The 21,162-nt window shown below is 57.1% G+C and overlaps 8 protein-coding genes and 1 non-coding gene across 9 annotated transcripts; 4 read left to right on the top strand and 5 right to left on the bottom strand.

Annotated features, from left to right (window-relative positions):
- Window positions 1-1,576: 1,576 nt before the first annotated feature.
- On the bottom strand, window positions 1,577-6,763 carry MYCTH_2051640 (uncharacterized protein; the record flags this gene model as incomplete). The annotated part of the gene is made up of 2 exons (XM_003658958.1): window positions 1,577-2,377; window positions 2,492-6,763. 2 exons carry the CDS (start codon window positions 6,761-6,763, stop codon window positions 1,577-1,579), a joined length of 5,073 nt encoding a protein of 1,690 aa, XP_003659006.1.
- A 127-nt stretch (window positions 6,764-6,890) lies between these two features.
- MYCTH_2295527 (uncharacterized protein) lies at window positions 6,891-7,668 on the bottom strand. The gene is made up of 2 exons (XM_003658957.1): window positions 7,208-7,668; window positions 6,891-7,140 (listed from the first exon to the last, which is right to left on the bottom strand). The coding sequence occupies exons 1-2, from the start codon at window positions 7,373-7,375 to the stop codon at window positions 6,955-6,957; spliced, it is 354 nt and encodes a 117-aa protein (XP_003659005.1). The 5' UTR covers window positions 7,376-7,668; the 3' UTR covers window positions 6,891-6,954.
- Window positions 7,669-8,285: 617 nt separating this feature from the next.
- MYCTH_2141635 (uncharacterized protein) lies at window positions 8,286-10,504 on the top strand. The gene is made up of 2 exons (XM_003658956.1): window positions 8,286-8,970; window positions 9,025-10,504. Exons 1-2 carry the CDS (start codon window positions 8,451-8,453, stop codon window positions 10,086-10,088), a joined length of 1,584 nt encoding a protein of 527 aa, XP_003659004.1. The 5' UTR covers window positions 8,286-8,450; the 3' UTR covers window positions 10,089-10,504.
- Window positions 10,505-11,415: 911 nt separating this feature from the next.
- On the top strand, window positions 11,416-14,252 carry MYCTH_2295521 (uncharacterized protein). Its single transcript, XM_003658955.1, has 4 exons — window positions 11,416-11,867; window positions 11,923-11,953; window positions 12,021-12,337; window positions 12,392-14,252. The coding sequence occupies exons 1-4, from the start codon at window positions 11,783-11,785 to the stop codon at window positions 14,089-14,091; spliced, it is 2,133 nt and encodes a 710-aa protein (XP_003659003.1). The 5' UTR covers window positions 11,416-11,782; the 3' UTR covers window positions 14,092-14,252.
- Window positions 14,253-14,896: 644 nt separating this feature from the next.
- On the top strand, window positions 14,897-14,980 carry MYCTH_t42. The gene has a single exon. It is a non-coding gene; the product is annotated as a tRNA-Lys (tRNA).
- Window positions 14,981-15,240: 260 nt separating this feature from the next.
- MYCTH_2122625 (glycoside hydrolase family 13 protein) lies at window positions 15,241-16,479 on the bottom strand (the record flags this gene model as incomplete). The annotated part of the gene is made up of 4 exons (XM_003658954.1): window positions 15,241-15,412; window positions 15,462-15,847; window positions 15,906-16,193; window positions 16,315-16,479. The coding sequence occupies 4 exons, from the start codon at window positions 16,477-16,479 to the stop codon at window positions 15,241-15,243; spliced, it is 1,011 nt and encodes a 336-aa protein (XP_003659002.1).
- Window positions 16,480-16,584: 105 nt separating this feature from the next.
- Window positions 16,585-16,914, bottom strand: MYCTH_2295518 (uncharacterized protein). The gene is made up of 2 exons (XM_003658953.1): window positions 16,683-16,914; window positions 16,585-16,605 (listed from the first exon to the last, which is right to left on the bottom strand). Exon 1 carries the CDS (start codon window positions 16,908-16,910, stop codon window positions 16,695-16,697), a length of 216 nt encoding a protein of 71 aa, XP_003659001.1. The 5' UTR covers window positions 16,911-16,914; the 3' UTR covers window positions 16,585-16,605; window positions 16,683-16,694.
- A 285-nt stretch (window positions 16,915-17,199) lies between these two features.
- MYCTH_2295514 (uncharacterized protein) lies at window positions 17,200-18,957 on the top strand. Its single transcript, XM_003658952.1, has 4 exons — window positions 17,200-17,414; window positions 17,541-18,601; window positions 18,662-18,791; window positions 18,853-18,957. The coding sequence occupies exons 1-3, from the start codon at window positions 17,382-17,384 to the stop codon at window positions 18,747-18,749; spliced, it is 1,182 nt and encodes a 393-aa protein (XP_003659000.1). The 5' UTR covers window positions 17,200-17,381; the 3' UTR covers window positions 18,750-18,791; window positions 18,853-18,957.
- Window positions 18,958-19,499: 542 nt separating this feature from the next.
- Window positions 19,500-21,125, bottom strand: MYCTH_2295512 (uncharacterized protein). Its single transcript, XM_003658951.1, has 2 exons — window positions 20,708-21,125; window positions 19,500-20,616 (listed from the first exon to the last, which is right to left on the bottom strand). Exons 1-2 carry the CDS (start codon window positions 20,728-20,730, stop codon window positions 19,794-19,796), a joined length of 846 nt encoding a protein of 281 aa, XP_003658999.1. The 5' UTR covers window positions 20,731-21,125; the 3' UTR covers window positions 19,500-19,793.
- Between the last annotated feature and the right edge of the window lie 37 nt (window positions 21,126-21,162).

The raw sequence follows: 21,162 nt of genomic DNA, 5'->3' as shown, positions 1-21,162 counted from the left end.
CTGGATCGAAAGTTAATAGAGATCTACGGAGTAATTATTCTGTACAGGACGGTGAACTGGTCACAGCCAAGCAGTTTCCCCTTCCTGCCGGGGTTTCCAGATCTTTTTGTGGAACATGTCTTGGATGTGTTTACATAGTAGCTGCAACGGCCTTGTTCTATCTAGGTACCTGCCTAAGGTAGCCGGGCTGTCTGTATGTCTGTACGTACGGAGTAGGAAAGTGCGGTTTACACGGCATCAATTGCGCTGCAATAACCCGCCTTCAGTTTCTTCCCATTCAAAAGAATGGTCACGAGACCTGGACCGCTCGCCTACATACCGCACGACGAAAATCCAGAGGGCTTGACCCTGACAGCCTCGAGAGAGATTCTGCACATTACTGCCTCTACGTACCAGAAAGTATCCGGCTGCTGGTCCGTTCCGTCACCGTCTCCAAAAGCCTCGGCCGGGACGACGTGGCGATATAATTATGCGCTTCGGTACCTGAGCAGCATCGCCGCTCCTAAACCAGTGTCGTCACGTTTTGTCAAGCTTTACATTAAACCCTTACTGCTGGGACGTGGAACCTCTCCCACTGCCATAAGCATCAATAGCTCCCCTACATCATGGCCCGGTCACGAGAGTCGCGTCCGTGCTTTGTGACGTCTCCCTCCTTCTCTTGAGTCGCCGCAGCGCGCATGTGGCTATCGAACCCGTGCGTCTGATGTGGGTAGTGACCTAACAGCCATTCAATTTGAAATCCTTGTAGCCTTCGCAGATGGTTCGTTGAGCTCCGGTGTGGACTCGGTCAGATAGCGACTGGCAAACACCGCGCACCCGGTTGAGTCTCCTCTAGCATGATTCAGTCAAGCCAGGAAAGAAGAGAAGGGCGGCACAACAGTGTCGATCCTGACCCAAAAGTCCCCTAGCTCGTCAATATAGCAACGCCAGAACCCAGAATCAGCCAACATGCGGCGGTACCTGGATGTAGGATGTGAGCTTTGAGAATACCTAAGTAGCTACACAGTATTTACCGGATGCATACTTGCCCTCAGCCACTGCCCCCTCAAGCTTTGAAGATGATGGATCTTTGCCACCCGAGCGATCGGGGGTGGTCACGAACAACCCCCATAGCAACGTGCTTGGAGAAGCTCGTAGGGGTGTGACGAGTCAGGAGGGATTCAAGGCAGGAATTCCATATCTCATATTGATTGAGTGCGCCAGTCATGGGCCATGTTCAGGTGATAGGAAAAATCGTCAGGTCGAAACCGTGAGTGCTGAGTTTGATGGTCGATAACCATCGTTTGCCAGTCGGGTCACCGATCGAAGCACGAGTCGCTTCCGAAGGTTAATGCAAGGTAGGAAAGCAAGTTAGAGAGTTGAAAGCAAGTCCAAATTGCCGAGGAACAGTTCATATCGACCTATCCCTCGAACATTTCTCCAGAAAGTGCAGGGAAGCCAAACGTGCAGATTGAAAAAGTAGAAACTGCAAAGGACACACCACTTCGAAACAACACTGGCGGATGAGAACGTCAAACGTAGGCAGTGTTTTCGATGTTCAAGCACTATAATTAGCATGCAGATACATACAAGACAGTTACTTAAGCAGATCGAGACATTCCTTCCAAGCCTTCTGCACCTCGAGCGACCTCTCGGTGGCCACAGCGTTGTCAACAAGGCTCCTCACTTCGGACTTCCAATCTGCCTCGGCCGAGAGCCCCGCCTGTGCTTTCCCCAGCCGTAGTGTAGCGTTTACTGCCTTGGCCTTTGCCAGACGCTGGCCTTCAGTGCCAGCATCGTCTGTAGCGAGGTCTAGCGTGTTCAGGAACCACTTGACAACATCCCGTCCGTGGCGCTCCTTATCGAAATCGCCCTCAGCAACGGCCGCTCCGCTCGCTGCCTCCTCCAGAATCTCTCGAACGCAGTCATACCAAAACATCCGCCTAATGGTTGCAAGCTCCGGCCTTGCGATGCCCGGCGACCGGATGTTAGGCGTCTTGGATCCTTCGCCAGCAGCGCTCTCGAGGGCGGCGATGGCGTCCTGGAGGACCGCTATGGGATCCTTCTTCATCCGCACCCGGTTGTACCCCCTCACGATTGCCTCGACCGCCGCCCAGGCCGTCCGGCTCTTGAGATTCAGGTCTCCTCTCGGCCGCTTGGACTCCTCGGGCGGGTCGACGTCCATGGCATCGACACCCCCCTGCTCTCCCCCCCCGACCACTAGCGCCGCCAAGTACTCCCCCACGACGTCCGCGATCTCCCCGACCATCTCGAGGTCTTCCAGGGCCGCGGCGACCTTCCACAAGCACGCAAACGCGTGCGGCCGGTAGGCATCGTTGTTCCGCTTCGCCTCCCGCACCGCGATCTTGTGCAGCTGCCCTGCCAGCGCCACCGCCTCCTCGCTACCGCCACCCTCCCGCAGCACCTTGCTCGCCCTGACAAACCCGGGGAGCGGCTCCAGCAGCGCTTCCTTGCCCTCAAACGTGCGGAGCGCCAGCGCCCGGTCGTACACGGGCCACACCTCCCGCAGCGCTTCGGCGTTGGCCCTCCCGGACGCCTCCCCGGCGGCGACGACGGCACCGACCGCCGCGGCGACAGCCAGGGCGCCAGCGTGCCGGAGTGCCCACTGCGCCGTGTCCAGGCACGCCGCGGCCAGCGCCGCAATCTCGCGCAGGTAGCGCACAACAGTGAGATTGGTGCTGCCCGCATGGGCGTCCCAGGCTTCGCGGGCGGCCCGGCGCACATACTCGTCCGTGTCGTGGCGGGCCAGGAACGCGAACGGCAGGAGCTGCGTCTCGAGGGCGGCGAAGTGGTCCGGGGAGATCTTGGCCAGCGCCAGGACGGCGTCGGCCACCTTCTGCCGCCGCGTCTCGTCCTCGGCTGCGAGATAGAGCGACACGAGGCGGTCGGCAAAACGCGTCTTGGTGTCAGGAGACGGCACGACCCGTACCAAGTAGGCGGCCGCACGCCCGTAGTTCTGGCTCACTTCGTCGTTACGATCGAGTGCCTGTTTTTCGAGGAGGCTGAGGAAGGCCGGCGAGTAAGGGGCGAAGGAGAGCGCGTGGCGGGTCGCGAGGGTGGAAAGGACTCGGGCGCAGCCGATCTTGGTGGGCATGCCGAGGGCGGTCTTGACCGCCTCTTGGAGCTTCGGAGCGAGCTCCTTCATCACGTCCGCGTCGACACTGCGGAGGCAATTGTCGATAGCTTCGGCGATGGGGCTGTGCGAGACGGCCGCGCTGCGGAGCTTGTCAATCTTCTCGCGGTTCTCCTCGCCGGCGCGCTGGTAGTGGTAGTTGATAGCTTGGGGCTCTATCGTGCTCAGGAGGCCGAGCAGGTGCGGAATCATCGTTGGTATGTAGGGCCTTAGGGCGTCACCACCGCTCTTGGCGATCTTCATGACCGTGATCGTCGAGAACAGCTTCACGTCTTCGACACTGCTTTCAATGCCCTTTTCGGACAGCAAGAAGGGGAGAGCCTCGTTGATCATGGCCTTGGCTGTTGATGTAGAACCAGATTCCTCGAGTTGCCGCACTAGAGTCGTCGAGAGAGAGATACAAAGGTGCAACGCCGCGTTCCGGACAGTCGCCTTGACGTCGTCCAACACCTTGAGCGCCGATGCCCAGATGTCTTTGTAATATTTTTCATATTTGGGAAACGGCTGTCCAGAGACCAGGTCGGAGATGGCAGCGCAGCTGGCCTCGCGGACTCGCCACTCTTTTCCAAAGATACTCTTCAGGAGGTCCTGCATGATGGCGTCGAAGTGCGTCTCCAATACGGTCTTTGGATCTTTGACCAACGCCTTCCAGATATCGTTCATGGATCGCTGGACATTCTGGTTCGGGTCGAAGCGGTACCGGTAAAGCTTGGGGTAGAGTTTGGGATCGATCTCCGAGTCGGAGAGGGTGTTGCTGAGACCGAAGCGCCCAAACGCCGACCGGGTCGACCACGTGGCTGCATTGGTTGCGAGTTGCATGAATTTATAGACCAAGCTCGGATCGCCGACTTCGTTCGCAAGACTTACGATGTCCTTGTATGAGGTGATGGACTTGCCCTCACCGGTTGGGAGAGTGCCGGCCTCGAAGAGTTGGGTTTCTTGGTCGACTTTGAGCTGCGGCCCTGCGCCGGTGAATGCTGCCACGAGATCGCGGACGAGTTCTCCTTTTAGGCCTGAGTCGCCCTTTTCGTATACGAGTGCAAGACCTCGGGAGGCCGTCTCCTGAACGAGCTCATCCCGCGCACTGAGCACACGCATAAAGGCCGCTTGGCACTCCCTGAGTCGTGACTGAACCTCCTCCAAATGGGAGCAATGTTGGATGAGGCAAAATAGCCAGATACAAGACGCCTTTAGCAAGGACGGCTTCGTAGTTTTGCAGTCAGCCAGGAGCTTGTCCAAGACCAAAGTGAGGCGTGCCCCGCGCTTGGGCACCTGAAAGCCTGTTCCCTCTCCCTGAACATCGAGGGTGAGCCGGACAATTTCCGCATCCCAGCAAGCGACTGCTGCTGCGAGAGCCTCGCCGACCGCGAAGTGCACTTCGGCCTGCCTAAGCTCGTACAGGGAGTAGAGGGACTCGAGTATCGAACTCAGCGTATCATTGGTGGTGCTCACATCCGTTGCTCCTGTTTCCGGAAGTGCTATAGCAAGCCTTCCAAGAGCAGTTATGGCCTTCTCGTTGCCCTTCTTTGCGTGCATGACTAGTGGGTCGATGAAATCCTTTGTCAATGTTGTCGAGAGGTCCTGGGGTCCCTCTGCACTCTGGCTGCCGCCAGGGGCAGCAAGGATGGCTGCAGTCCAGAGCTGAGTGTACGCTTCGAATAATGCCTCCTGAGTTGCTGTTGGTTTGGATGAAACAGACGTAAGAGATGGGAATATCTGGCCGTGACTAGCAACACCCTCAGCAGGACCGTCCTTCCCAGCAGCAGCATAGTACGCGCGCCGCGAGACGAGGTGTCCAAGAGCAAGAAAAGCACCCTCGACGGCGTTCAGCTCCGCTCCAACAGCCGTGGCGAGCCCCTTTGCGATGGCCATCAAGGCTTCCGTGAAATTGTCGACAGAGTGTTGAGAGTTGCTGGGATGAGCAGCAAGTATCCCAAATGCCCGCGAACCGAGGAGCCGAAGCTCCTTCTTGTTCGATTTGATCAAGGTTAGCAGCTCGTTGGACCGGAAGGCCAGTGGTTCCAAAACGGCCCTAGGGGATAAAGATGCAATATCCACAAAAGACCGAGCACATGGCTCAGCGATCCTTGTATCCTCCATGATCATCCCATCAAATGCAGCCCGCAGAAGTTGGAAAAGAGAATGCTCTTGGCGGGTAAATGCGGAAAGGTATTCCCGTACGGTTAGCCGGGTAGAAAGGTCAGAGTGCAGGAGAGCCCCGAGCCGCCGTTCCCAGCCCGGCTCGATCCGAAATTTTCCAAGCGCTGTTAGGAACATAATCTGCTTGCAATAATTGACAGCGACGGGAAACGCCGGGAGCGATTGGGAGGAGAAGTTTACGAACGGGCCCTTGTCGTCCACGTCCACGCCCCGGCCGCGGCCAGCAAATATGGAAGCAGCATTGAGGGGGGCGATGGGCTCCCTGAAAAACATTTGAACCATTTCCTTCCAGTCCGGCAGAACCCCTGTCCTGTCGTCATTGGCATAGTATGTCCAGGGATCCAGCCCTTTCTGACCTTCCTCGACCACATCGCTGCGCTCGTCCGGGCGGCCGGCGATAGCGAGGATGTCGATCCAGCGTGCCAAAACGTCGGAGAATGGAAGACAATGATTCGCCCACTTTGTGACGGCGTGCCGAGCACTCCGGACGACATCACCATCATCGTCCTTAAGCGTCATGTAGGTCAAAAGGATAGATTGCAGCTGGGTGTTGAGGGAGAAACTGTGTGGGGGCTTGAACAGGCTTGTAAGGCTCGAGAGCGCGCCGTCGATGTTGACAACAACGTCAGAGGTCGGGTCCTCGGAAAGGGAGCGGAAGAGCCATCCGGCCAAGGAGAGTCGCTCACTATCCGACATGGACGCTCCCTTGGCAAGGATCCCGATGGTCTCATACGCCCTGGAGCGCAGGGTGCTCTCGTCTAGGGCTTGGGTTGCAGGCTTCGGCCAGCCTTGGTCCCTGATAAAGTCCCTGAGCAGATTCACCAGTGGCGGGCCGATCTTGTTGTAATCGGTCTTTCCAGACCCGATTCGAGCAACCCAGTTGATGAACTCGAACAGTGCCCGGTGGAGCTTGTAGCGCTCGAGGCCAGAGGTCTTGACAACCTGCTGGCCATCGACCTGCATGGCGTCGCTAGACTCGGCCGGTACGTCGACGTTTTGGCGGAAGGCCGCAAGAATCTCATCCGTGAAAGTCGTAGCAATCTCTGACTTGCTCAAGATTCCGAGTATGCGAATTCGATATGGCGCCGGCAGCGCTGAGTGTGCCCTGTAGAGCTTCTGAACCAGGGCTTTATCTTCGAGGGAGACGGAACTCCTCTTCAGCAAGTCGTCACCAATGCTTGAGATGCGGTAATCTGAGCTAGACGCCGCGTATATGGCCGGAATAAACCGCTCCTCGTCGGTAAAGGCGCCGCTAGCCAACAGATTCGCGACTTGTATTCGGGTTTCTGCCAGGTTCAGTCCCCCTGCCGCGGGGTCCCAGACCGCCGGTTTGCCGAGGGTGAGGAAACTGATATCCGACTCTGACAAGCCCGGAGATGGAGCTTGCCCTGACACATTGGCCTTCAAAAGCAACAGCTTTCCGAACCAGTCGGCGACAAATCTGGCGTCCTCGGGGTCTGCCAGCCCCATGGCTTCCCGGAACTCAACATCTTCCTTGCTCCCACGTGATGGTATTTTCACCGCAGCAAGCATGCGCAGGACAACGTTGAAGAGTTGGCTGGTGGAGGCCGTTGAGCCCTTGCTGATGCCGCGGAGCGCTTTGGGAACGAGAGCTCGATGCTCGTCGGCGCTCAGCTTCCCCACGCTGTGTTGTATGTAAATCAGGTCAAAGTGCCTGATAAGCGGCTGCTCCGCGGCTTTGAACTGGTCAAGCAGGGCGGCGACAGGGAGGACAATCCTGAACGGCAGGTTAGTCGTTCAGTCCTCCATATGTCTTCCCAAGCGAGGCAGAAGGCGTACCCCGGAGACTTGACCAGCTTGTTAATGGTCTGGCATGTAGATATCACCTGTAGAAGAAAGAAAGGATCAGTGTTTATGCTCGCGCTTCAAGAAAAAGGGACAGGTGTTGCCAACCTTGTTCCGAACCGAGACATGCTCACTGCCCGCCTTCAATAACAGGGGAGCGAGATAGACCTTCAGGAGCCCCTGGAGCTTCGCCTCGTCCGAAGATGCGGAGAGAATACGCCATTCAGCTTTCTCTATGAGATCGAGCTCTCGTTGAGCATCAACTGGTGCGGCCATCGCGTGGGGTATTGGCGGCTGACGATGAGTTCAAAGTCTCCCGTGATTGCTCGCCAAGAGCTCTGCAGCGCGGGGCTCGGGTCTGCACACTTTGGACCAGCAAGGAATCCGAAATGAACCACGGAATGGCGCTGGCAGACGCGCTTTCAGATTCTGAATCGAGTGATTAGCATCGGGAATTATCGCCGTTGCAAGCAAAGAGCCGTGGCGGGAGATTGGATCATTTATGGTGTATAAACGTGTTGAGGAGTTTGTGGCATGAGGTTAGTGAAGTGGATGTTCCGGGGTGCATATCACGGCGCCGCATCAGTAGCGCTTCCCTGGCAGGCTGCCAGAACGAGACGCAATGCAACACGCAACACTAAAGGGCCTGGAGGGACTACCCGCAGCTGCCCGGGTGACTAAGCACGAGGCTTGGAGCTTTCTGTCCAAGTACCTTAAAGAGTAGGTAGGCTTGAGCTCAATCAGGCAGCTGCCTTAGGAACTGACCTCAAACCTGGCAAAGTTGTTGAACCTGATTCCCGAGGGGCCCGATCGACAACCGACCCTAACCCTGTTCCGAGGGGCAGACCCCATGTCGGGAGCTTGAATGATCCCGCTTTAGGTCGTCCTTGCGTCACTGGCAGCAGCCTTCTGCTAGAGCTCCAACATTCCAGAGAAATCTGTGCCTTCCACGACTATTTTCGCGCCACAAACAACGACAAAGAGGCAACTTTGAATACTACGCGCCGAGCGGCTCCCAAAAATATCCCTCGTACAAACTACGGCCTCAGATTTCCTTTTATCTCGGCAGAACTCGTGCCTTGCCCCAACCATTTCCTCTTTCCCCCACCGGCAGAGCGCGGGGCAGTTTAGGCTCCCCCCCCCCCCCGCTCACGACGCTTTCGGGCCTTGAAGATCATCGCCCGTCGTCACGCCTAACTGCCGACCGAGCAAGCCACCGTCCAGCTGCCAACCACAACAAGTTACCGCACAGCACGAGCGAGTGATAGCAAATTCCTCGCATCTACCACCGCTGTCCGCACTCTCTAGCCTTTCCCGCTGGTACTGATCGGAACAACACTTCACCGTAGATATGGCGACCGAAGAAGATATCAATGCTTTCGTGGGTATTACGGGTGCCAACCGCACGGCTGCAGAGCGCATATTGGATTTGTGCAGCTCAGACCTTGAGCAGGCGGTTCAACTTTGGTTCGCCGACGAAGATCTGCAACAATCGCTGAGCAATGCCGGCCCTTCGACAACCACAACTGCCAGCAGGTCCAGTAGGCCTAGTCGCCCACAGATCGGCCGCGAGGATGCCCAGGGCGTTATTCATATCGATTCAGATGACGACGTGCCCATGGTTGAGGATGAGGCTGACGATGGCGACGAAGCTGCCGGTGTAGCCCGGCGCGCCCAGGAGGAGGAAGATGCAGCGATGGCACAGAGGCTTCAGGAAGAGTTGTACTCCGGCCAGAACGCAGGCGAAGGCGGCGTGCGAGCCCCCATTGCCCGAACCACTGAGACCTTGGTTGCCCCGGCCTATGGCGATGATGACGATGGCGGGCACGCCGCTATTCTCGAGCAGATCCGAAGGAGGCAACAATCTCGAGGTGGGTGACTCCTGGGTCTTCCCGGCTCGACTTTTGCTAACGGAAGTTTTATAGCCCGGCCTAGCAACCCATTTGCCCAGTCCGTTTGGGAGGACAGCTCTCGAACATCGCGTCCTGCATCGCTGGGTGGATCTGAAACCAGCCGAGCATCCCGTCTGGCAGAACTCTTCCGGCCGCCATACGATCTAATGTCACACCTCAGCTGGGACGATGCTCGCGACGAGGGCAAAGACAACAAGAAATGGATTCTGGTAAACCTTCAGGACATGTCTGACTTCAACTGTCAAGCTCTGAACCGCGATATCTGGAAGGACGAGGCCATCAGGTCTCTCGTGAGGGAAAACTTCATTTTCCTCCAGTACGACAAGAACGACTACGCGGCTGAGCAGTACATCACGTTCTACCTCCCCAACGAAGCTCACCAAAACCCAAACAACTACCCGCACGTCTCCATCATTGACCCGCGGACCGGCGAGCAGGTCAAGGTGTTCAGTGGCACCCCTTTCCCAAATGCGCTTGAATTCCACGCTCAGCTTGTCGAGTTCCTCGACCGCTATAGCCTTTCGGCAAACAGCAAGAATCCCGTCCCCAAGGTCAAGCGGCCCGAGCGCGCGATAGATGTGGACCGGATGACGGAGGAGGAGATGCTCGAGATGGCTTTGCAGAACAGTTTGGACGCGAACGGCGGCCCCAAGGAACCAAACATACACGACCCCGACGAGCTTACCAAAGTAAAGGAAGAAAAGGGCAAGGAGCAGGCGGAGCCGGCGGGGTCGACATCTGCCGAGCCGGAAGCTTCTTCGGCGCAAGAATCGGCGTTCGCCAGGATACCGTCCGATCGGCCCCACGTCGAGCCGCCAGCCGATCCCAAGACAACGACGAGGTTGCAGGTCAGATATCCGCCAGGGCGCATCATTCGCCGTTTCCGGCTCGACGAACCCGTCTCTCGCATCTACGAGTGGCTCAAGGCGGAGCCGCTGCCGGGCAAGGAGGGCGTGGAGTTTGAGCTCAAGTCGATGCCGCCACAAGGCGCCAATCTGATTGACCATCTCGACGAGACCATTGAGGAGGCTGGTTTGGCCAATGCCGTGGTCATGCTCGAATTTATTGAGGACTAATGTTGGCGGAGTCGACTATCACCTGTCGTCCTATTTCTTCAATCAATCTCCACTTCCAGTGGGATAGATATCATTTTCGGATGGCTAGTCACTCAACACGATGGGACCGATTCACTAGAAGGGCGGGAGATGATCTGAACATGGGAGATAGACGGCTTTTTCTCTGTCTCTTTCTTTCTTTTTCTTCCCTCTTATCCTCTCTTTCTTCTCCCACGGTGCGAGGGGTTCAGCATATCCTCGTTTCTGACTCCTCTTTGCCTGGGAGGATATTTTCCTAGTCTGGGTGGAACTGGCGTGATAGTAGCGATACAGTCCCCGTCAATGCATGGGAGACTCGGCACAGGGCGTACTTTGCGTTTTTTTTGTTGGTAGAATGAGAACATAGATTTCATATGGGAAATGTTGGTTCTCGCCTCACGTTGAGTCTTTTGAAGATTCTACGCAAGATCGAAAAAGGCAGCAGGAGCCGGAGAGCGGATATCTTGAGCCTGAGGGTGGGATTCGATCTAACTCATCTTCTGCGAAGGACCACGGATGCATTGGCGAAAGGGGGGGGGGGGGGGGGGGTTTGCGGCTGACGTCGCAGGCCTAGTCTGTTTTAACTATCGCTCGACGCTAGGATGGCCGCCGGAAACCTTGGAACCCTTCCCTTCCTCGAAGAGACATTGGCAAGCGAAGGACTACCTTTAGTTAGTCCTCGTCACACTCATTCCGGGGCCCTTACGGACTGACGCGCCTTGGCTTCCTCGCAAAGAAATACACAACAGTAATCTGTACCTGTTGTTGTATGGATTCTGTAGGGACGTATACGTTACGGTACGAATCGTTGCGTCGTGAGTTCCGTACCTTGCCTGACCCCTGGCAAGGTGGGGTGTAGGGCGGGAAGCGGGCGGGGTTCCCGGCCAGGTGGGCTGCAGTCAACACAAGTAAACAATCCCTCTGGCATTGTGTTTCTTCGACCCCACATGGCCCGTCTCTAGGCGACAGCAGCCAAACAATCCGTCAACAGTGCGACTGCAGACGATCCGGTATAACCGCAGGGAGGCTATCCCTTCTCGCCGGTGTAGGATTCTCAATAGACTTGTCATCTCGAAGATCTAAAGGAGCCTTCTCCCATTGATCTCGTTGAACAACCAGGGAAGCTTCGTCTTCTAGCTTAATCGGGCTCCTTGCACTGGTCGCCCGCTGCTGGGTCCCAATACTCGATGATCCAAGCAGCAGTTGCAGGTCTCGAGCACTTACATTACACACACAACACATCCTCGCTTTGAACACCTCCTTCGCAACCCGCAATCTGGCAATTTTCTTGCTTGGAAAACTTCCGTAAGCCACTCGACCAAATACTTCCACTCCTTGGCTAATTCACCCGAGCCAGTATACCCCTTGATCGCAGCAACCAGGCAACCGATTGCGCCGATCAAGCAATTTGGTTCGGACAACCCTTCTTCCACTCGTACCACTTGGACCGACCGATCTTTCTCGAGATCTTGTCTCTACGAACGCCGAGCTTCTCAGTCCTGCGATTGTTTCTCGACCTGCTTTCCTCGACTCTCGGCGGCTGTCAGAGATCGCCATTCCGACCAGGGGTGCCGGATGCAGCTGAGGCGCATGACACAACACTCGACGGTATTTGTGTTTGGTCTCGAAACAAGTCCACATTAGGGCACGTCACCTTCCATCGGCGATAAATCGAGATGGCGGAGCGCGATAACCGAGATTACGACGGTGGTGAAGGGTCTCTGGACCCAGAGACGCTTTACACGAAGGATTACTGCATTGGTTGAGCCACTCCTGTGCGCGAGTATGGTTCTACAATAGCTGACATTGCCAACAGGCGGAGGGAGCTTCGGCAAGGTTTACAAAGGGTACCTACCTCAACACAACCACTCCTTCATTGACGCATACGCCCATGTCGCTAACAAACGATGTCAGTGTCGACAAGCGCACCGGTCAGTCAGTGGCAATCAAGATCATCGATATCGAGAGCGCCGAAGATGAGGTGGAGGACATCATACAAGAGATTGCGATACTGTCCGAGCTACAGTCACCTTACGTCACTAAGTACTACGGCTCGTACGCCAAAGGTGCCGAGTTGTGGATTGTGATGGAATTTTGCGCCGGAGGCAGCTGCGCCGACCTCATGAAGCCGGGCTTTATCAGCGAGGACTACATTGCCATCATTATCCGCGAGCTGCTTCTTGGCCTAGACTACCTGCACTCCGACAAAAAGCTACACCGGGACATCAAGGGTAAGGAACCCCCTGCTGCGATCCTTTCTGTCCAGTGTGTTTCTGACCAGGTAGCTGCGAATATCCTTCTTGCTGCCAACGGCCAGGTCAAGCTGGCCGATTTCGGTGTATCCGGCCAACTATCGGCGACCATGACGAAGAAAAACACCTTTGTCGGAACTCCGTTCTGGATGGCGCCCGAGGTCATCAAGCAGAGCGGCTACGACCACAAGGCCGACATTTGGTCCCTAGGAATCACCGCCCTAGAGCTTGCCAACGGCGAGCCTCCGTACGCTGACATCCACCCAATGAAGGTGCTTTTTCTCATTCCCAAGAACCCGCCACCGCGGTTAGAAGGCAATTTCACGAAGGCGTTCAAGGACTTTGTCGAGTTGTGCCTCCAGCGAGACCCTAAAGACCGGCCGTCAGCCAGAGAGATGCTCAAACACCCGTTTATCAAGAAAGCCAAGAAGACAAGCTGCCTGACGGAGTTGATTGAGCGGTATAGTCGATGGGCCGTGACCCACAAGCAGGAAGACGACGAACTTGACGGAGACGACGCCGACCAGGTCGAGAACCGGAGCCCCATCAACGAGGACATGTGGGACTTCGGAACCGTACGCCTCGTCAACGAGCGAGGCAACCTGGTACATAGGCCCGGCCTGCTCAACCCCATGGGGGATTCAGCGACCAATGCGAGGGCGTCAGCGGCATTCAATACCACCGACTACCGCGACGAGAGGAGGCGAGAAGGCAGCCCCAGCAAGTACGCTGCTGCTGACACAAGCGACACGCTCAAAGGAGCAACCGGGACAGGCACGTCCAGGCAGTCGTCCCCACAGAGAAAACCAGTGCCTACACCAGCGGCGGCGCCGTTGTCACCGAGCAAAGTTCCGCTACCACCCTCGCCTCAGAAGTCTCAATCCGGACCCGGATCCGAAACCCCGCGGGCGTCGCTCGTGTCAAAGCCCATGCCGCCAATTCCGTCTCCTAGCTCCCCCGAGGACTATGACCGCGTGCTGCAAGAACAGCTGCAGCGAGAGATGGATGGCATGAACCTCGGCCCCGCCATCCAGCCACAGAGCCCGTCTGTCCGCTCCACAGCCTCGTCTACTAGGCCAGTGCCCATGAAAATCCCAGAGATACCGCCCTTCCGAGGAGTATCGCAACAACACCAGCCGCCCTCCAATCGGGACTCGGCTCACCCGCAGCCTCTCGAAGCGAGGAAGGCCACGCAACCAGCTCCAGGCTTCCAGTTTAATCATCAACGACAGCAGCAGCAGCAGCAGCACAGACCCTCCTACTCCAGCCAAAACATCCAACCGCTAGTCTCCAAGGAGCTCCCCCGGCCGTTGCCAAACCCCGGGGTGGGCGCGGGAGAACGGATCCCTTCATCCTCCAACCCGGTCTCCTTCCCGACCCCAGCGCCTTCCAATCCCAATGGCGAGCTCGACGCCCTCAACGACGTCATCTTTCCGGCCCTTGAGGAAGCGCTCAAGCGGCGCCAGATCAACCTGCAGCAGACGTACCGCCCGGAGCAGGCGCCAGGCATGCCGCCACCCCCGGTAACGCCCAAGCAGCAGCGCGCGGAGGCGGCTCACGAAAAGATTCGGAAGCTGGTGTACAAGCTGGCGCACGTGTGCAAGGAGATTGACCACTTCGACAAGGCGGAGCCGGTGCGGATGGGGAAGGACGTTGGCACCTTTCTGGAGGGACTGCTGGAGGAGATCCTTGTGAGGGTCGAGCCGCTGGATGAGGAGGACGGGGGTGCTTGAACGGAAAGGAGAAGAAAAGGGCAATCACAAAGGAGGAACTGTTTGGGATACGGTGGGTCAGTCTCATTATCGCGCACTGGACATGACGAGACATATGACCGGTCTAGGCTCGGGTTTTGGGAGCAGTGGTAGAGGGCCCCCGAGTTAGGGCGTGTTATGAACTCTAGGAGGAGGCGTTGGGGGACACCAGGGTGAGGCAAGGAAGACACGCTGTTTTGTGCTCGGGGGGCTTCCAGTACTTCACTTGTCTGACTGAAAGTAGGGCGTCAGGGTGGCGTTAGGAAACTAACAGGTTATAGGGTTTGGTGTTATTCTTGCTCAATCAATGCTTGGGGCCACAGTTCTCGTGCAGGACGTGTCCGCAATGCTCCATCCTGTGATTTAAACTCTGCCAAACGTTGTGGTTGAAAGGATGGTGATTGGCAACGGAAGGCTTACGGTGGGAAAAAGGAAAATGTATCTCTGCGGCCTGCTCTGGCTCCATCCGGTCGACCATCATCAACAGAGTTGCCAGGGAGGCCAGGTAGGTCCGTGATAGGCGAGTTTGAAGCGGGTACTCGACCCACTAGGGGGATAGGTCAGAAAAAGAAAGAGGGTTCGTCGAGTTGTCCTGACTCATGAGCGACCTCAACTTCAAGAAAGCGACGCTTTGCTCAGGGGTTCCTTATCCTAATTGTTGCTGACCGAGGTTATGTTCGGCCACAGAGGTCAACATTTGGGGGGGATTGGTTGCAGAGGCAAAATGCCGTAGGAGGTGTCCATCAAGCCGTCTGTGGAACCGCCCCATCAACAAATCAACTAGCCTGCCCGGCTAGCTCAATCGGTAGAGCGTGAGACTCTTAAGTCCTAGTTCATCTCAAGGTTGTGGGTTCGACCCCCACGTCGGGCTCAATTCCCGGCAGCGATTGCCTAAAATTTTCCACATTTTTTTTTCCCCTCCAATCTTTTTTCGCTGCCCATTTTCCCGTGCTTTCATCATGCAAGCATGCAGCAAGCACCTCTAACATTATAACGCCGTTTTCGTCAAGAATGCCTGGCCGGATACCGCATGCAGCTCATGAACTACACCGCGCACTCGGAGTGGTCAATTTGTTGGCTAGGCGTTCTCTGGTGCGCGTGTGTGTGTATGTACTCGGAGGCCCGGGGAGTTCAGGGGCGCTCAGTCCAACGCGTGTAAACTTTGGCTTCCCAGGCCGCCAGCGGCTCGCGACCAACCCACTCAAGCGGAACCTCTCTGCCTTGTGAAATCTCCCGCCAGCCGTCCTGGTCTCTGTCGGGCCAGTTTGCAATCACATTCTCTGCCCCGGGGTTGTTCTCATCGCTGAAGTTGGCAACGAAAACGACTGGCAGCCTGCCATCGCCAGACAAACCCCTTGAGCCACGCCATGATGCGCCCGCCACGGCTCACATCGACGCGCAAGAACTCAGTGTCGTCCTCCCCTAGGGCAGGACACTTGGCCCGGAATCTGACCAAGTTGGCGACATACCCGAACAGGGCCTGCCGCCACCCGCCGTCGTTCTTCCGCTCGTAGTTGACCGGGTCACTCTGCTTCTTGCCCATGTCGACGCTGCGGTCCATCTGGTCGGCGAACTCCTCACCAGCGAATATCATAGGGGTTCCGACGCTGGTCAACAACAGCGCAAAAGCCAGTTTGGTTCGCTTCTCAACGTCTCTTATCCCGTTGCCGATAAGGAAGTTGTACAGCCTCGCCTTCGGGGGGCCTTCAATGTCGTGGGACGTGATGTAGTTCACCGCCTGAACGCCAGCGGTGAAGTGGGCGCCATTGAGGTCGTCCAGCCCGCAGTCCACCAACGCCAAAACCCGTCATCCACCGGGCTAAATGGCAGCGGTGGAAGGCCCACGAGGGATGGACCGCAGAATGGACGTCCCCTGTCTCGGGATCGTATGAATGGACTGAGCGGATATAACGACGCCACGAGTTGCCGCCGAAACCGTCCCGCAGCTGCCCGTTCCTATCCGACTGGTAGCTATCCGGGTTGTCTGGCTCAAGGTCCGGCTTGAGGTGGAAGTTGTCGAAATCAATGTAGCTGTATGGATCATGGCCAAACGCCATCACCACATCGGCGAGGAACTGAACCCCCTGGGAATGGATCTTGTCAACGAGGCGGCCGAGGTCAGAGGATGTACCGAGGTCATAGTCCGTAGCGAAGTAGTGAGCTGTCGCATAGCAAAGCTTTCCGCCACGAAGTTTGACAACCGACGTCTGAGTGAGCGAGAGGGAACCGTCCAATCTCTTGGAAGACACCAGCACCCTTGTCCGTGGTCCCGATCACGAGAACCGGCGGTTGGGCTGTCGAGCTGTCCGACTGTGGGACCCAGAGAACGAATCTCGTGTGCCGCTGGTTCAGGATGTCGACCGGATACATGCTAGCACTGTGGTTGTTGCCGTCCAATTGTCGATGTCCAATTTACGCGCTCTGGTGCTCGAGCAAAGGGGTGGTGGGGTTCTCTCGGTCAAACTTGAGCGCAAAGAGGGAGAAGCGACGCTTTACCTGTGCGGTACAACACCAGCTCCCGCATGCATCAGCGATGCCGGCAAAGAAGGCAGATAAGAGTCTCAAAAACTGACTTGTTGTCACCTCTATCTTCGCCCACACACCCAGCCTTTAGCAAGGACAGAGATGCAGCACCTGCCCACGCGGCCATCGCATTGCTGTGCCAACTCGACTTCACTGGCCAGGATCCCGTGCGAGGTCGCGAATGTTTGAATCCAGCGCAGCCAAGGTTGTCCCAGGGTTTCAGACGCCGCTTGACGTCCACGATGCGCCGCCGTCGCCATCTGGTCGCCATCTGCCATCGCGCAAATCCAGTACAGCACACGGAGGAATGTTCACTTGGGATTATCCCAAGATGGCGACCGGGAGTAGTTCCCGGGTATTAACATTCAAGTGTTCGGCCCTTGCGGTAAAGTCGAACAAAAGGGAAGGAACGCCGGCCTTGGCAAGAGCTCGCAAATCCGCCGCTTTCCGTGCCGCCGACAACGTTGCAGACGTCACAGGCTGCGGGAAGGTGCGCTAAGCCGTCTGAGGAATAGCGCAATCAGGCTTCTCGCTCGAGCGATCCACTTGTCCGGGAAGATGGAGACCGAAAAGAGCTTGAGCGACCAACAAGGAAGGCGCCGCTGGCCTTTCATTGCCATTTGTTTTGCGTTTTGCGGCATTTGCCTGTGAACAACAACCTTTTTTGGCCCAGCCCTCATCGCGCCTTCACATCTCGACAATCTCGTGGAGTACCCTTAACTCACCTCCTCTCCGCTCAATTGCTCAAGATGCTATCGCGCAACTCTACCCGCGCTGCCCAGGTAGGTTTAGGACCCTTTCCCTTGCGCCTGCTGCCCGTGCTGCCGCCCAACCACCAAAAAGATCCCCCTCACGCCTTGCACATGTCGTCAGCGAGCGACTCCTGCTAACCCTTCCTCCCTTCACAGCGCCTGCTCCGGGCCGCCGGCCAGCCCCAGCAGCGCCTGAACGCTGCCCGCACCTTCGCCAGCGTCAGCGATGCCCCCTCCCAGACCGTCCAGTCCGACATCTTCAAGCCCACCAAGTACGGTGGCAAGTACACCGTCACGCTCATCCCCGGTGACGGTATTGGCGCCGAGGTTGCCGAGAGCGTAAAGACCGTCTTCAAGGCCGACAACGTGCCCATCACATGGGAGCAGATCGAGGTGTCGGGTCTGCAGGACGCAACGCCCGAGGGCCGCACCGAGGAGAAGTTCCAGGAGGCCGTCGCCTCCCTCCGGCGGAACAAGCTTGGCCTGAAGGGTATCCTGCACACCCCCATCGCGCGGTCCGGCCACCAGAGCTTCAACGTGGCCCTGCGCCAGGAGCTCGACATCTACGCCTCCGTCTCCCTGGTCAAGAACATTCCCGGCCTCAAGACGCGCCACGAGAACGTCGACCTCTGCATTATCCGCGAGAACACCGAGGGCGAGTACAGCGGTCTGGAGCACCAGAGCGTGCCCGGCGTCGTCGAGTCTCTCAAGATCATCACCCGTGCCAAGTCGGAGCGCATTGCTAAGTTTGCTTTCAGCTTCGCCCTTGCCAACAACCGCAAGAAGGTCACCTGCATTCACAAGGCCAACATCATGAAGCTGGCCGACGGCCTCTTCCGCGGCACCTTCCAGAGGCTCGCCAAGGACTACCCCCAGCTCGAGTGCAACGACATGATCGTCGACAACGCGTCGATGCAGTGCGTCAGCCGGCCCCAGCAGTTCGACGTCATGGTCATGCCCAACTTGTACGGTGGTATCCTGTCCAACATCGCCGCCGCGCTCGTCGGCGGTCCCGGCGTTGTTCCCGGCTGCAACATGGGCCGTGACGTCGCCGTCTTCGAGCCCGGCTGCCGTCACGTCGGTCTCGACATCAAGGGCAAGGACCAGGCCAACCCTACTGCTCTCCTCCTCAGCGGTACCATGTTGTTGCGCCACCTCGGCCTCGACGACCACGCCAACCGCATCTCCAACGCTGTCTACGACGTCATCGCCCAGGGGTAAGTTGGCGCCGCCCTCGTCGCTTCTCAGAGTGCACCATCTTCTAACACATCTCACAGCAAGGTCCGCACGCCCGACATGGGCGGCCAGGCCACCAACAAGGAGTTCACCCGCGCCATTCTCGACTCGATGGAGAAGGCGCTCTAAACATCTGTGCCCATGAGCACATCTAACTAACACACAGAGCGAGTGGTTACGCCCGATCGTGACGTGTCCTTCTTCCCGACAGCAATTCCAACTCACTCATCAGATAGAACTACTTTGCCAACCAACGCCTCGGGCCATAGCACACAGGGGGAGGAAGGTAGATCAGGCAACAGGCACCAATAGACTTAAACAGGGACCGGGACAAAGAGGAAGAGGCCGATGAGAACAGGGGAAGGCAAGCGAAGGAAACATGTACTGTAAATGTATATGAGAGTGCGACCACGGGGAAGGGCAGTCATCTTTGTCTATTTGTTGCTTCGTTAACGATGTGAATGATATCTTTTGTTTCTTGCATCAACGGCGGTTTTTAATTACTCTATTACGCCCGGCTCCGTCTCCCCATTGACTTGAATCAGTTCCGGGCCTTCCGCACAAAGAACTTTTTTTTTTTTTTTTTGGCTTGTGAGCCCCTGAGAAGCGGAACCTGTGGGTGTTTCTCTCCCCGGAGATCCTCTCCCGGCATTTGACTCGGAGCTTGCGGCGGCGAACCGCCGGAGCTATCGGCCCCAAGTGGGTCGGCCGAGCTGGCCGAGTGAAACGCAGGTTTCGGGTTTCTTCAGTGCAGGCTCCACTTTGCTGGCCCACAGTCCCCCCCCCAACCCCCCGCCCCCCAAATAACTGTGGCGCCGCTTGGCATCAACATGCGACCTGACGACTGCGCGTAGAATAACTTTTGTTTATCCAAGTCCCAAAGCAAGAGATGGACGAGCTCGAAGGGAGGGAGCAACGCGGCCCCGAGATGTCTCTTCTAGTGGTTCAGAGTCTAACCGTAACGGCAAGCAACATATGTGAAAATCGAAGCCACGGGGAAGAAAACAAAAAGCAGGGTATCAGATTTGTGCGCCAAAAAGGAAAGTATATCAACAGTATATGTGCTTTTGTCGCCAGACCCAAAACGCCCCTTCCAAATGCAGCCCCTGAAAAGGAAGATGCAGCAAAAGAAATATGAAGAAAAAAAATGCAGGAAAGAAAACCGAGAGATCATCAGAACTGAGGGCGCCGTTTCCGCCCGGTGTACTTGGAGGTGGCCTTGACGATCTTGCCCTTCCGCTCCATCTGCTCCTTCTTCTTGATGATCCAAGCCTTGCTGCCCTTCTTGATCTCGCCCTTGCCGCTCTTGGCCTTCTTCTTCCGGTTGTCCAACACCTCGACGTTGTCCATGCCGTCGACGACGCCCGTGATGTCGCCGCCCTTGCCGGCCACGGCGGTGTTGCCCACGGTCAGGACCAGGTAGACCTTGACGTTCTTGGTGTCCGGGTCGTCCTCGAGCAGGCCGGCGCCGAAGCCGGCCTTGACGGCGGCCGAGGTGATCATCTGCTTCTGCACGTCGTTCTTGGGGTAGAACTGGCAGACGGCCATGCCGCCCCGCTTGAGCGCCGCGTAGAGCCCGTTGAAGAAGCGGGTCAGCCGGCCGGCGGGGGACGTCTCGCTGTTCTCGGCGTTGCAGAGCCACTGGATGGCGCTGATGCTGATGGCGGCGTCGAACGTGCCCGGCCGGAACGGCACCCCCTGCCCGATGTCGGCCAGCAGCAGGTCGCCCTCGACGTCCCGCTGCAGCGCCACGTCCAGCATCGACGGGCTGATGTCCATCCCCACCCACACGTGCGGGCCGCCGTCCTCTTCCGAGACGGACGAGATGATCTCCCCCGACAGGCCGCTCCCGCAACCGATGTCGAGGATCAAGCTCGGGGACTTGAGGTTGAGGAGCTCGAGCGCCCGCCGCGTCATGGCGGCCTGGATGTTTTGGATCCGGGAGCTTGTCGTGTACTTGCGCGCCTCGACATCGTCGTAGTGGACGTCGGCCTGGCTGTGTCGCAAATGTGAGTTTGCGGTGAGATTAACAAAAAAAGGGAAAAAAAAGAAAAGGAGTCAAGTAAGTGCGGATGAATTGAGCTCACAGGGTGTCCTCAGGGCGCGACATGTTGACGGATGTAGTTGTAACTTTGACTCAGTTGGCACGCGTGTACACGTATGAGCGACGCCCCCCTAGATCACAGTTCGCTGAACCCGGTCTAGAACAGGCTTATCGAGCGTCGTAGTTTTCGCAATCGCAGGCTGAAATCGGGAGGAAATTTGGTACGTGGTGGGGCAATTTGCCCGTTCGTTCTTGGGGCCGAGTTGCCAGCGAACAGAATGCAAGACGTGCTAATATACTGCCTATCGTAGATTTGAGAAGTCGTGGGGATCGAAGCGCGCCGAACAGGAATCTCGATTTGACTATGTATCTGTCAGAGAGTACGACCTAGCTCGCTGCAGTCGTCTTTGAACTTGAAGCCCATCCACCAAAGAATTGTTGTTGTGCTGTGTGTGGGCGATAAGAAGGCGTTATCTAATCTTATCGGTAAAAGAGCGG

Source organism: Thermothelomyces thermophilus, chromosome 1, assembly GCF_000226095.1.
Source record: "Thermothelomyces thermophilus ATCC 42464 chromosome 1, complete sequence".
NCBI classification, from domain to species: Eukaryota; Fungi; Ascomycota; class Sordariomycetes; order Sordariales; family Chaetomiaceae; genus Thermothelomyces; species Thermothelomyces thermophilus.
Note: the sequence above shows the minus strand (reverse complement) of the source record. Positions and strands in the feature narration are given on the sequence as shown.

Excerpts from the sequence above, each read along its gene's own strand:
- MYCTH_2295512 (XM_003658951.1), bottom strand. The coding sequence starts at position 20,730 with ATGTCGCGCCCTGAGGACACCCT. Across the intron at positions 20,617-20,707 it reads TCGCGCCCTGAGGACACCCT|CCAGGCCGACGTCCACTACG; the intron begins GTGAGCTCAATT and ends TTTGCGACACAG.
- MYCTH_2295521 (XM_003658955.1), top strand. The coding sequence starts at position 11,783 with ATGGCGGAGCGCGATAACCGAGATTACGACGGTGGTGAAGGGTCTCTG. Across the intron at positions 11,868-11,922 it reads CACGAAGGATTACTGCATTG|GCGGAGGGAGCTTCGGCAAG; the intron begins GTTGAGCCACTC and ends CATTGCCAACAG. Across the intron at positions 11,954-12,020 it reads TTCGGCAAGGTTTACAAAGG|TGTCGACAAGCGCACCGGTC; the intron begins GTACCTACCTCA and ends AAACGATGTCAG.
- MYCTH_2295514 (XM_003658952.1), top strand. The coding sequence starts at position 17,382 with ATGCTATCGCGCAACTCTACCCGCGCTGCCCAG. Across the intron at positions 17,415-17,540 it reads ACTCTACCCGCGCTGCCCAG|CGCCTGCTCCGGGCCGCCGG; the intron begins GTAGGTTTAGGA and ends CTCCCTTCACAG. Across the intron at positions 18,602-18,661 it reads TACGACGTCATCGCCCAGGG|CAAGGTCCGCACGCCCGACA; the intron begins GTAAGTTGGCGC and ends CACATCTCACAG.
- MYCTH_2295527 (XM_003658957.1), bottom strand. The coding sequence starts at position 7,375 with ATGGCCGCACCAGTTGATGCTCAACGAGAGCTCGATCTCATAGAGAAA. Across the intron at positions 7,141-7,207 it reads ATGTCTCGGTTCGGAACAAG|GTGATATCTACATGCCAGAC; the intron begins GTTGGCAACACC and ends TTTCTTCTACAG.
- MYCTH_2295518 (XM_003658953.1), bottom strand. The coding sequence starts at position 16,910 with ATGGCAGATGGCGACCAGATGGCGACGGCGGCGCATCGTGGACGTCAA.
- MYCTH_2141635 (XM_003658956.1), top strand. The coding sequence starts at position 8,451 with ATGGCGACCGAAGAAGATATCAATGCTTTCGTGGGTATTACGGGTGCC. Across the intron at positions 8,971-9,024 it reads AAGGAGGCAACAATCTCGAG|CCCGGCCTAGCAACCCATTT; the intron begins GTGGGTGACTCC and ends GAAGTTTTATAG.